Source organism: Globicephala melas, chromosome 1 (assembly GCF_963455315.2).
Source record: "Globicephala melas chromosome 1, mGloMel1.2, whole genome shotgun sequence".
Lineage (NCBI taxonomy): Eukaryota > Metazoa > Chordata > Mammalia > Artiodactyla > Delphinidae > Globicephala > Globicephala melas.
The window spans coordinates 10,987,719-11,001,435 of NC_083314.1; the positions used below are offsets into that span (position 1 = coordinate 10,987,719).

Sequence of the window (13,717 nt, forward strand, 5' to 3'; positions counted from 1 at the left end):
AGAGTGGCAAAATCCTACCTATTTATATGGAATATGGTACACATTATGTAAAACATGCAAAATTTTATACCTTGATGAATATCTTGACATCTTTACATAATAAAATGCCAAATTCTACTCCATTAGGCTATTTAAAAATTCAATACCTTTAAATAAACAATGTCTAGATTATGGAAGAGCAATTTTAGGTCATTTGAAATCTAAAAGTACAGATCATAACTAGAATTTAATTAAAGCCATAAATTAATACATCATTACTAAAGTGAGGATGTAAATCATTGAATAATGGAACTCATTCTTTTATTAAATTTGGCTATATACTATATGTAGGTCATGAACATTCAAAGATGAAAATCCATATGCACATGCATATAAGATGATGCATTATATTATCCATATGTGTTTGAATAAGCTTTCAAACTGAATACTTGAGTTTAACTGGTGCTCTTAAAAAGCTATACCTTTAAAATTATTTTTGCTATATCCAGGGATCTTCCTTGCCAAAAGTTACTATAAAATATAACATATATGTATATTTTTAGCAGTAGTCCTGAGTTTTCACACTATTGTTCTTTAAAATAATCTCATTAGAAATGATCCTCATATTCTTGTCATTATTTGGCATGTTTGGGAACATAAGAAAACTGACTTTATATAAAAATTTATGATTACATTTCAACAGAATATTAAAGTCATCTCATTCCACTGAAATGTTATTATTTCTCCCACTGTGAGATACCAATTCTGTTTTATGTATGTGGGATAGTATTTTTTTCTTTTAGTAAAACTATAAAGCAATTTATAACAAGATCGAGTAATCAAGCCTATTGAATTAATCTTACAGTATCTCTGAACAGCAGATAGGTAAATTAAATCAGTCTGATCGTGAGTATACTTTTTAGCCCAATAAATAACACACACAAGCTGAAAACCTTAGTTTTCTGATTTTTTTAGTTTATGGTACATGTCTCAAAAGATATTAAACTGAATCACATTTAGTTGATTAGGATATAATCTTTATTGAAAACATTAAATTATATGGAGCAGATATGCTTTGAAAACCCATAATATGAAAACCTGTATGATGAAAACTCATAATATGTAGTTACTCAGATCCCTTGCTTATAATAGCCTGAGATAAAATTATCCCATTTTAATTTTATTTTCTATTTTTATTATTTATATTGTCCATTTAAAATTTTTATTTTGTTCAAAAGCATTTCAGTAAGTGACAACAAAAATCCTAATAAATAACCTTCAATATGCAATTAGTTCTAATTAGGCTGTAGTGTGGTGTAACAGGGAGAGCTTGGTTTTCAGTTTGACTTCAAGAGAAATGCCATTTAAAGCTTGCTCTGCTGCATGTTTATTCACCTTGAACCTCAGTCATCTAAATAAGCAAATGGTGATAATAATATATACCACACTGTGCAGCTTGGGGGTAAAATAAGGAAATATTGGTAAAATGCTTGGCATATCAAACGAACTCAATAAATGTTTATTTTGTTGTGAAGGAAATAAGTATAGCATGTCATTTTCATCATCACTGTCTTCTCCCCACCCCTCCACCCCGACCGTATAGGGTTTGGAGGGGCTTCAGATAAAGTTATCCCTAGAATATGACCTTCCAAAGCGGGAGGGGCAAGCCATTCAACTGCTGTTTCTATATTATTATTCTTTAAATTCAACAGTTGCAGTACTATGTAAGACACTGTACTTGTTAACGAGAAGAGGATTTGTGTTTGACTTTCGCCGTGAACTCTCATTCATTTTGTCTATCTTCTGAAACCATGAATAATGGAACATAAATGAAAAGATTCCTAGTTGTCCACAATTGTGTGTGAGATCATGATAATACCTTATATTTTTACCTAAAGCTAGTACAGTAATTAATAACGATACTTTCATATCCTTGTTCTTAACAATTTTTGAAGGTTAAGAATGCTTTGCTTTGATACTACTTGAACATGTCATTTATGATTATGATTTGGACACAGAAACCATGACCTCAGAACTCCATTTCTCTCTTTTCTCCGCTATCAAAGTCTTTGCCATCCTGAAGCATAGCTCAGATGCAAACTCCTTCGTAAAACGTTCTTTATTTCCACATCGAAGAAGTTTTCTTAATCTTGCCATCCATATCACATTAATTACACCTCAATTTAGTACTTAATTAATCATCATTTATTCATTCACTCAGACAATACTTATTAAGCAACTTTATTTCAGGCACTTTGCTAACTGTACTCAGCTGTCATTAAAATAGGAATGATTATTGTCCTCCTAAAACAAAGTTTATTTGGAGGCAGGGGAGGTATGCAGGCAAATAGATAAAATATACATATAAATATGCAGTGTAAATGTGCTATAATAGAGGAAGTAATGGCTTCGTAAACTATGACCAGTCAACCTGAAAGGGTCACAGAGGCTTTGTGGAGGAAGTCACAACCAAGGCTGAAGTTCAAAGATAGGGTAGGGTTGGGCAGGTGAAGGGATCCAAGTAGAAATCGGGTTCAGGTGCAGTAAACTGCATAAGCAAAGATGCTGAGGATAGGGAGAAAGTGAGGTAAGTTTGTGGAATACAACTATGACTGAAACAGTTGATGTTTAGTTGATAATGGTGCTGGCATACACACGGCGGGGCATATGGATGAAGAGTTAAGCAAGGGAAGACAATTTTATAAATTTTCTTAGAGTTTGGATGTTATCCAGAGGGCAAAAGCATAATTATATAAGTGGGGTAAAACTGTTGTACGTTCACATTTATCTTTTTTAGTAAGATAACTTTTGCAGTTAAAAGAAGAGATTGGAGAGAGTCACAGGGGTGATAGGATGACCAATTATGAAGCTATTGCAGTAATTCAGTGAAGAGGCAACCGTGAGACTGTTGGGGGTACAGAATGACCCAGTTAAGTAAAGTGGGTATGGAAGAAAGTGATAGATTTGATTCATAGTGTTACATGGAGGGGGGGACCCCTTCAGGGCCCAAGAATGGGCTCTTGTCTAACACTCGGAAATGAATTCTCCGAGGAGGCACAAAGCAAGAGACTTGATTGGGAAGCGGCGTCCTGGCGGAAAGCAGGAGGGTAAGGCAGGACTGCTCTGCCACGTGGCTCTCGGGTTTTATGGTGGTGGGGTTAGTTTCCGGGTTGTCTCTGGCCAATCCTCCTGACTCAGGGTCTTTCTGGGTGGCGCGCGCATCTCTCAGCCGAGAGGGATTCCAGCGCAAAGGATCCTGGGAGCTTGGAAGGACACATCGTCTCCTCCCTCCGTTTAGCCCCGCCAGAGAATTCTTCCAGGTTAGTTTTATCAGACATACTGTGGGCTGGCGCGTCCTCCCTCCTTTCAGCCCCTCCTGAATTCTCCCAGTTAGTTTTCAGCGGCGTACTGGGACCTCCTGTTGCAACACAGCTCAGACCAGCGGTTATCAGCGTGCCTAGCGGAGGCTGGCGGTTTCGGTCCGTGGTTCCCTCACAACAGGAGGAAGAACGCCTAGAATTTGGAATTTGGAAGGCAGAGGAAAGTAGGATTTGGGCTTAAAGATTTGAGTGGATGGGGCTTCCCTGGTGGCGCAGTGGTTGAGAGTCCGCCTGCCGATGCAGGGGACACGGGTTCGTGCCCTGGTCCGGGAAGATCCCCCTTGCCGCGGAGCGGCTGGGCCCGTGAGCCATGGCCGCTGAGCCTGCGCGTCCGGAGCCTGTGCTCCGCAACGAGAGAGGCCACAACAGTGAGAGGCCCGCGTACCGCAAAAAAAAAAAAAAAAAAAAGATTTGAGTGAATGGAAGTATCTATCATTTTTATCATTTTTAAGATAAGGGACCAGAAAAAGAAACAAATGGAAGAATGTTGATTTTCAGTTGACGGGGGTATTGGTTTTTGACAGAGGGGACCATAGGCAGTGGGTCCCACCTTACACACGGCCTTCCTCAGTTAATTCTAAATTTCTGAGGACAGAAGTGGTATTTTTAGTGATACCTGTGGTTTACCTCCATCTCAAAACATATCAGAGTATTTTGAACATTGTAAATAATAAATAAGATTTACTCTTTTATGCTTATTTTCTATATTAAATAGGAATATAAACAATGAATAACTGTGGAAAAACCTATTAAAAATTTACAGTTAAAATATGTTTTAACTTTTCCATCATTCATTCACTTATACAATGTTATATTTAACAGTTATTTACTGCAGAGCTAGCATTTATTTCAATACATAATAAAATAATTACCATATATTATGTAATATATGATAATACAATAATATGTTTTATATTTGAATAGAATTTGGGACCGTTTTATACAGATATACTTATTTTATAATAATAAAATGATTCTAAAATTTATACTTAGTAGAATAATATGTTACATTTAATTACTTGGAAGAATATGGCTTTTAAATGAATACAGTCACTTTGGGAATTGGAGACTTTATTTTGAAGATTGAAAGTTTTATATTTACACATTTTAGTATTAGTGATTATGAATGTTAAGGAGCTATTTTATAGAGAAATGCAGTAGTTGCTCAAATCGAGAAATTTAGAGAATGGGTATATGACCTTGGCAAATCAGTCAGTTTTCCTTAGATTTTGTTCTAAGGGATTGAGAGAGAGAGAGAAAGAGATACTGACTAGAATATGTGGTAACATATAAACAATTGGTGAATCTAGTTGAAGGATATATGTGTGTACTGTACTAGTCTCTTAGCTCTTCTGTGGGTTTTACATTTTTCAAAATAAAAAAAGAAATATGTTTGACACAATTACTTATGAAACTTCTTTGCATTTGCAAGGTCCCAAGTGGATTTTATTCCCTAAGAAAATACTTTAGATATGTTAGCAATAAAAATCAGTCCAAATGCAGACATAAAAGAAGAAATCATACAGCATGCAATGTTAATTATTTAACGAATAGGAATCATTAACATTGAAATACCAACTAGATATTGGATAATGAAATAATGTGGTCTAAATGATGAGCCTCAATGATGTTACACACAATTCTAAAGGATATATCAGTGATGCTTAGTCTTCTTTTTACCTTTATAGTTTCAGGTATACTAGAAATTCAGTTTCAATATGATAGGACATATTTTATTTTATAAATTTCAGTAGTTTATGAATTTCAAATACACATGGTATGTCAGTATTTTAGATAAAAGTAGTGCACTACTAGCCTGGAATAGGATTACAGAGAGCTAGTGAGGAAGAATAATTATATACAAGAATATATATGTATTATAATATTATGTGTATTTATGATGTATTTTATGTATTAGTGTGTATTACTATATATGTAACATCTTCTTGGTGTGTTTTCTTCTGTACAGATTCTCAAGGCCATTGGGTATTTGCAAGTAATAATGTTGTGTGAGTTGATAATGTTCTCACTAAATTTTATTTTATGAGAAAAAATTTGTTATGAGTAGGCCATGTACTAAAGATGTATTTTTAAACAGTATGATAATTCACTATTTTTACTTCCTTTTAGTTTATGAAAAGAAAAACTTGATCAATACCACTTTTTAACATGAACTCAAGTTTTTGTTTTGTTTTTAATGTTTTGTTGTGTTTTGATCTTCAATCTCTTTTATTCTTCATAAAATACACCCTTACATGTTCTGGAAAATATTGTGCATTGACATTGTTATTTCCTTAGTTGTTTGCTTAGGCACTTATCCAGGAATAGTAAGTTCAAGATCATTGTGCATTACCCCTGCACTCCAGGGAGTGGAATTGATGAATTCACTTTCTTTCATTGTACCTCATGATTTCTTTTCCTAGCAATACTTCTAAGTTTAGCTGTTTACTTCAGCAGTGAACTCCAAATGTCCTCAAAGGAATGCTACTGGTAATTGTCACTGGTAATCTGTATCATAAAGTTATCATATTATAAAGGCCATTCAGGGATAATTTTAAAATTAGTACTCATATACAAAGGTGATTCAAATGTGCATTTACCTGCTTTTGTGACAAACTAGGCTAATGAAGTCCTGTTGTTCCTGAATATTGAGCCTAATGGCCACTTGTCCTAAGGATCTTTGGAAGCCTAAATACATAAATGTGTTAATGTATTTTAACACTACGTTTTTTCCTGTTTTGTAACTCTTCAAAGTTATTTCTCAAAGAAGGCTTCTGTAGAACTGTTGGGTATCATAGTTCGGTTTATTGTACATCCCTTTAAAAAGACCTTATAATGATTTCAGTAGTTCCCCCAAATTAATTTAAACTTGAACAGGATTGTTATTCCCATGTGCTAATAAACTGTTCTTTCAGAAAAACTCATTTCTGAACATAAGTGGGAACATGTATCCATATCAGAAGTTGAAGAAACAGAAATAATTAAAACCTAACACTAACATTTTTAGGTAGTTCCCCTGTACACAATTTAGGAACATCTTTCCATTTTCTTATATGTTAATATTAGGGAATATGAGGACCATGAAACATCTTCAATATATTTGGTAAAGAAAATAATAAAAGCAGTTGTTCTGGGTAATTATATATTGAAAAATGACAGAATTTTAAAATAGGACCTTCAATGTCATCTAGGTCAGTCATATCCTACTTTCACAACATGCTGTTTCTTAACAAAGTCATGTACTTCACCACAAAGAGTAGGGTTTAATTTGATGGTATATAATTACATGATTTCCTGTAAGTATGAAATATGCTTTGAAACACTCCTAATGTCCTTACATGCTATAGGTGCTTTTCTACGTGCTTTATATAAGTTTTTGGTAACAATGATTAATTTGCTACCTTGAATATATTTGATCAGCAGAACAAATCAGATCGTATGTGGGTATTGAACCTTTTAATTGTGTAGAGGGTAAGACTGAATCTAAAGACCTAGGTCAGCCATATTGTATCACTGTTTTGAGATAGTTTTTAGTGGCAAAATTGCTGTATACCTCTCATATTGAAATAATTCAGGATTAAATTGTGAATTACAGGGTTACAACTAACAGCAAATTAAAATTATCAATCGCCATAACCAAACACCAGAGACATATGGCAACTGTCATAGTTAAAATATTTTACTTAATACTGTGCATTTTGATGGCTTCCTAAAGAGATTTTGCTGACCCAAAATGCTCACAACCAAACTTTCTTGCTAGTCAGAATTTCTATAATGCATGGTTCTATGTGTTATAAATAATAATTTTGAAAAAGTTTGGTGGGATGGAAAGTAAAATTGAAATTCAAATATTTGTAGAATATTTTGCATAGCATATAAACTGCATCAGTTGCTTTGTGTAAGGTCATTTATACTATATCACATTGGGATGACACCTCTTTGTTACTTTGGTTTTGAATGCCTATAAAATTAATGTATGTGTTTTCATAGTTTATGTATAATCTATATTGTTTTAGTTTGTGTATGTATATGAATTTTGTAGGTATGCCTGTTTATCTTATGAATAAGACACAGATGTCCATTTAAATCTTTTAAATGTGCTAGAAATAATTATAATTCTGTTTAAATAATCAAGGAAGTTTTTCCCTAATAGAATAATGTTAAAAATAACTAAGTAAAAATGCATACCTCTACTCCCACCCACCCCCACATCCACCCATCCACGCATCTAAATATATTGCTAGAAATAGATAAATGATAGAGGCATAGATACACACACTTATTTATTTACTTTTTATGTATTCTTAGACCCACAGTTTCATTCCATCTCAGTTTATCTATATTTTAATCCATTTTAAAGCCTTTTTCTAATAAGTAAACAATAAAATACATGTATTAAAATTTATAACACAATTTATTAAGTAAACATATTCAATATTTCTTTTGAAAGTGTCCAGTGTTATAAAACATTTAAGCTGAAAAAATAATTATGAGTCAAAACTTCTGCTGGTTGTTGCTCAGTGGGTTTAGTGATCCACTGTATAATGCTGTCCTGACAAGGCTTGCTGTAACTCAGTGACTTATTTTCCAATAAATACAAAAAGAATCAAAGTATGAAAGATACACAGCTCTGAAAAAAAGAAATTATTTCAGTTTATTTGTTAATCACTTTTGCTATTATCTGATTTAAAACACTGATATTAGATTTTTGAAAAAGGATTTGCCACTTCAGTACCTTAATTGCTAGAAAAGAATCTTCCAGGGGCTAACTAATTGCCTGTGTGTTTTGTCTAGGTGTTGAGGGAAAGCTAAGAGAATGAAGGCTCTAAGTCCCCAGTGGAAGCATGATATGGCGGAGCAGAGCTGGTGCTGAATTGTTCTCTCTGATGGCTCTATGGGAGTGGATAGCACTGAGTCTTCATTGCTGGGTTTTAGCAGTTGCTGCTGTTTCGGATCAGCATGCCACAAGCCCCTTCGACTGGCTCCTCTCTGATAAGGGACCCTTCCATCGTTCACAGGAATACACAGATTTTGTGGACAGAAGCCGGCAGGGATTTAGCACAAGATACAAGATATACAGGTATGAAGCAAAGGGAAAGCAATTACAGATATCTTCCTTGAAGGTGGTGGATAACTAAGTTGCTCTAAGGGAAAGTTTCAGGTGGGAAAGGGTTATTATCAGAAGGGTTATTATTGACCATTCACCACGGTAATGTTTTCTGGTTATTTAAAAGTATTTCTTGGAGATGTAACTTCTTATGGAAAAACTGGATAATGGTGACCACAAGTGCAGAACTCCCAAATTCTTGACTGCTAAACTGCCATAAAGTAAGTTTCAGTTAACTCTGAGGCTGAGTTTATCATTTTAAATACTCAAAATTTTAAAAGGAAATTTCTTGAATGGCCTTTCCTTTCTACCTTGTATCAGGATTTGTTACCTTTTTTAGCTTAAGTGGAAATGGTGTCTTCTACTTAGTCACTGAGAAGTTGAGTCACCTCATCCTTTTTTACCTACAAGGTAATTGCACATTCAGAACCTGGAGGAAATGGCCAGGGAATACAAAGGAAATGCAGATAAATAGGATGCGGTAACAAAGGCCAAGAAAAAGGAGGAGGCTGAGATATATGGCCTTTAACTTCTACGGTTATTCTGTTTGAATCTAAATAAGTTACAAAAAAGGAGTCATACTCCACCCAAGCCTAGTGAATCCATTAAGTAGAGGGGTATACAAGTGGTTGCCTGAATGGATTAGATTGCCTTGATCTATGCCATAAAGAATGTTTTATGAAGGTTATCATTTTGGTTTGTTTCTTCATGGTAGAAATGTACAATTCCCAGTGACTGGTTTAGATGTATGCAGAAGCAAAACTTAGTTTTGTTTTTGTGCCTGTATCTATGTAGATCCTGTTATATAAATATTTTGTTTTATATGTGCACCAGAGGGCACTGTGCTTCTGGTCTGTATGCAGTCTTTTATACAGCATTGTGAGAAATGTATAAATCCTATCAGCCATGCATATTTACAGAAGAGACTGAGGGGTACTGAACACGTTCCATAAAGCATCACACAATTATTGCTCTGTGTGTGTGTGCACACGCTTAAATAAGAAATCCTTTAGTCCAGGTAGTCAGGGCCTGGTCACAAGTCTACAAAAAAGACATTCTACTTTTTTAAATGAAATGACAAATACTAAAGATTTCTTTCTGACATGCAGCAGGAAAGTCAATATATTATGAGTCCAGCTGTATTCAGTTTTACATGTGTTTGTGGGTTTAGCCAGCTTTCTTTCACAAATTGAGGCTACTTCAATTTCATACTGTGAGAATGTCTTCTATTTCAGCATTCTTCAAGAGGATTTTTAACAGTCTGTCAAACAGACTGATGCCAGAGCGTGTCTCCATGATCTATGGGCATCGCTGTTGGGAGGTCTGAGTTGTTGTCTTGTGTGTGATTGTTGTGGTTCGGCTTATCGGTTGATCAGCTATGAGTTGCAAACATGGCTTGACATGTGTTTAGAGGTTTTAAGCTGAATGAAAGAGACATTTTTTGGATCACCACAGTGGAAGGTAATGAAACATAATGCCTTGGGATTTGTTTGCAAGGCTCGTGCATTCCCTGTAGTTTTCATGGGACTCTATTCTTAAACACCTTCAGTAACCCTCTATTCTTCATCCTTCCTATGTCTTTACCTTTGTGGCTTGAATAAACGTGGATGGAAATTGTTTATTTATAAACAATGGAATAAGATGTCCCTGTCCTCCTGCCTGGACCAGACTACAACTTATATAACCTTTGAAACATTGGCTAATGATGCTATGATCACTGATGGTTGCTATAAAATGGGCAGTATAATATACTCATGAGGACTCTTTTGCCTTGGCACTGTGAGATATTTCATCTGTCCCACTAGTATTTCTCCAAATTTCAGAGAATGCTATCCACTTATCCATATGATATAATGGATCTGAGTTCTTCCTGGTGAAGTTGACCTTGTTTTTGAGATATTAGAACATCTCAAATCCAAGGATTAGAATAGCTTCCTGGTTTTTGGCTTTATTTTGTTATTACTTTTGTTTTTAATATTTGTCTCAAAAATAATTATTAGAGACTTTATGTTTCACAAATGTTTACTCTAGTTATATAATTGGTGAATCTCTAAGACATATAGATGAAAAATTAGTATTTTTCCATATTAAGCACTAGATTTATCATTTTAAAAGACCACATAATTTTGAAAAGTGATCAGCCAAATTCTACTAGTGCTTATTATTACTGTCATAAGCTTCTTTATGCTAGGTATTTCGTTGACATAATTCCTGAAATTCTTTAGTTACGAATGTAAAACATATTAAGCCTGTTAAAATAATTAGGTCAAATTTCTTTCAGTTGTCTGTTTTCATTTTATCTTCTTCTTCAGTAACATATTTTTCTTTTCACTTCAAATACAGAACAGCAAGCTCATAACAACTGAACATTACTAGAACCATAGTCAGGGCTTAAAGAAAAAAAGTACCACTTTTTCTTGATAGGCTGCATTTTTGTCAACTGTCAAAGCTTATGTTTTAAATTGAAGTGTATTATAAAGTATTTTTAGGTTTTATTCTGAAGCTACATTATGACATAAGAGGTGATTATTTTATGAGCAGATCATTGAATTGAAAGCATAGAATGAGCTTGCTAACACTTAAACTGTTATTCGGTTAAATATTAAAAGTTGGATTTTCTGCCATCTTTTAGCTAAAGATTGATAATGGAACTTAGGGTAGGCATTTTAAGTAAGTGTTCTACTCTTAGACAGTGGGCTATGCCTAGAGAAATTGTGCCCCATTTGAAGCATAGAATAGGAGCACACTTGGCCCCTTAATAAGCTGGAGCCTTGTGACTACAGCTATTATGTTCTCGAAACACCCTCAGGCAGTATGCCTACCAGCAAATGCATAATTTTTTCCAGCGCGCGGAAATCCTCATTCTTTTAATAAGTTATGGAGTTCTGGATGAGGGACACCCTTTTAGTAATCCAGACACCATTATCTTGAACCACAGATATGAATTCTAAGGTCAGATGGGTGGTGATTTTTATTCCCATAAAAGAGACATTTCACATATGTAAATCTTAAGATACATTGCTAGAAAATAAAAGTCTTTTTTTTTTTGGCCTAACTTCTACCAATCTTTGCCTAACCACATGTGCAAGTGAATTATGTGGGAAATGATGATGCTTTTCTTACAACTTTTTAAAATAATATTAAGATATGTCATATTACTGCCACTTAGCTTGCTTCTTCAGAGCAATTTTTCAAAGCAAAATTTGAGTGAGAATAGGAAAAAATTGAAATAAACATGATGCCTCATGGGTCTTCCTGGTAACGTTCCCTGAGAAAAATTTTATTTAAAGAAAAGTCTTGGAAAGGATAAGTCAACCTAGAAAAAAATAAGTGTATGGACACTTCATGACAGGGGTTTAATGAAATAGTGTGTGGGGATGAGGTGGGAGCTTTTGAGTAAATAGTTCTGGAATTTGGGTAGCCATATGAGAAAAACAGAAGTGAGGTCTCTTTCCAATACCATATACACAAATCTGCTTTATATGGAATAAGGATCTAAATAAAAAAGGCAAAAATATTAAGTTTCTAGAAGAAAACAGAGGAAAGCACTTTCAGATATGTAAGGATTTCTTAGAATACAAGGTATCAAACAACCAAAAAACCCTGATCAGTTCAGGTATGTTAACATTAACAGGAGTGTAGCCACCAGCAGTATCCTGGATAAATCTCCCAAGCAGAATGTAAAGTGAAAGAAACACAACAGGAGAACTTTGCACATAGTATGATTCTATTATATGAGGTTCACAAAACAGATACAACTAATTTACACTGTTTAGATATGCATAACTAAAGACGGTTGGTAAAACCTTAAAGAAAAAAAAAAGCAAGGAAATGACTATAATAAAAAGCAAGGAAATGACTATAATAAAAATCAAGATAGCAGTTATCTCCAAGAGGAAAGGAGAAGGATGGGATTTTTAGGGGAGAACATGAGGGATTTCTAAAATGACAATACTCAATTTCTTAAACTGGATAGTTGTTACAGTGGTGTTAATTAGACCCTAAATATTTTAGACAATTATTCATATAGATTTTATATTTCATAAAATAAAATATTTAAAAAGTAAGTGAATGTTGTGTCAGCTTTGAATTGAAAAACTGGAGTCCTCAAATTAAGTATATTAATTAATCTCTTTGAATTATTCCCCAGTTCAATATTTACTATTAAAGTTTATGAAGCCCTTTTATATTCCATAGAAATGTTCAATATGTGAGTAAGATATGCCCCAATACAAAATTATATTTTGGTATATATACATACATTCTTATACAAAAGTAAAATTTTTGCTTGTTGTTTACAAAGACCTTCCATTTTTTCATATGTGATTTTAACTGTAGCCTTTTATTGATGGTATTATTATATCAATTTCAAAAAGTTAACATTCAGAGATTTTAAATAGCATGTCTATAAACAGTAAATGTTAAAAAATAATTAAAACCCATATTTAAAAATTTAAATTAAATAATCATCTTACCACAATTAAAAAAAACAAAAACAAAAGCCCCCATAGACAACTGACTACATCTTTGGAATTAAATCTTCTGATATGTAAAAACAACTCTATTGGACAACTCGTGTTTCCTTCTGTGCTCACATATATTAGTCAGTTTTGCTTAGTAAATATATCCTTGATCTAATCTACATCCTTTGTTGTTGACAGAGATCTAATAAAACTGTGTTAGATTGTTACAGTCAAGGCTCCTGGTGAATCAGACCTCTCTATCTCAACAGCCTTGTGTATTCCCTCCATTATTGGCTTTGGGCTTGGCCTTCCCTTGTCAATGTAACATCAGCAAATATGATGCAAGCAGAAGCTTATAAAAGTGCTTGTGCACTGGGTTTGCCCTGAATCAGATCTGAAACCACCCTGTGAAGTTCAGTCTGGACCAGTAGAGCAGGAGAGGCCACATGGAGCAGAGAGGAACCAGGCCAGTTGATGTCCTTTGGACCTGATAGCCACCAGACAGAAACAATCACTGGACAAGTGAGACCATCTTATGATAGTCAACCTAGCTGAACTGGTAGAAAATAGAAACCACATTAGTGACCCTAGGCATACTGGAAGAACCAAACAGCTGAGCCCAGCCAGTACTGCTCATTCATTCACAGAATCATTAATAAACAGCCACAAAATCTTGGTCTAAGCCTCTAAGTTTTGGGAAGGTTTTCTGTGTACTGCATATAATTGATACAAGTATTTTTCATCAGGAATATAAATTGGGCAGGTATTTATTAATGATATAAATAATG

At 34.3% G+C, this 13,717-nt stretch overlaps 1 protein-coding gene across 5 annotated transcripts in view; it reads left to right on the forward strand.

Annotated features, from left to right (window-relative positions):
• BRINP3 (BMP/retinoic acid inducible neural specific 3) overlaps positions 1–13,717 on the forward strand; it is a 422,542-nt gene that overhangs the window by 14,544 nt on the left and 394,281 nt on the right. For all 5 annotated transcript variants that reach the window (XM_060295819.1, XM_060295784.1, XM_060295922.1 and 2 more), the window contains one exon: positions 8,154–8,439. In XM_060295819.1, coding sequence (XP_060151802.1) covers positions 8,204–8,439 — 236 coding nt within the window. In that variant the 5' untranslated portion in view covers positions 8,154–8,203. The remainder of the gene's footprint in view (positions 1–8,153; positions 8,440–13,717) is intronic.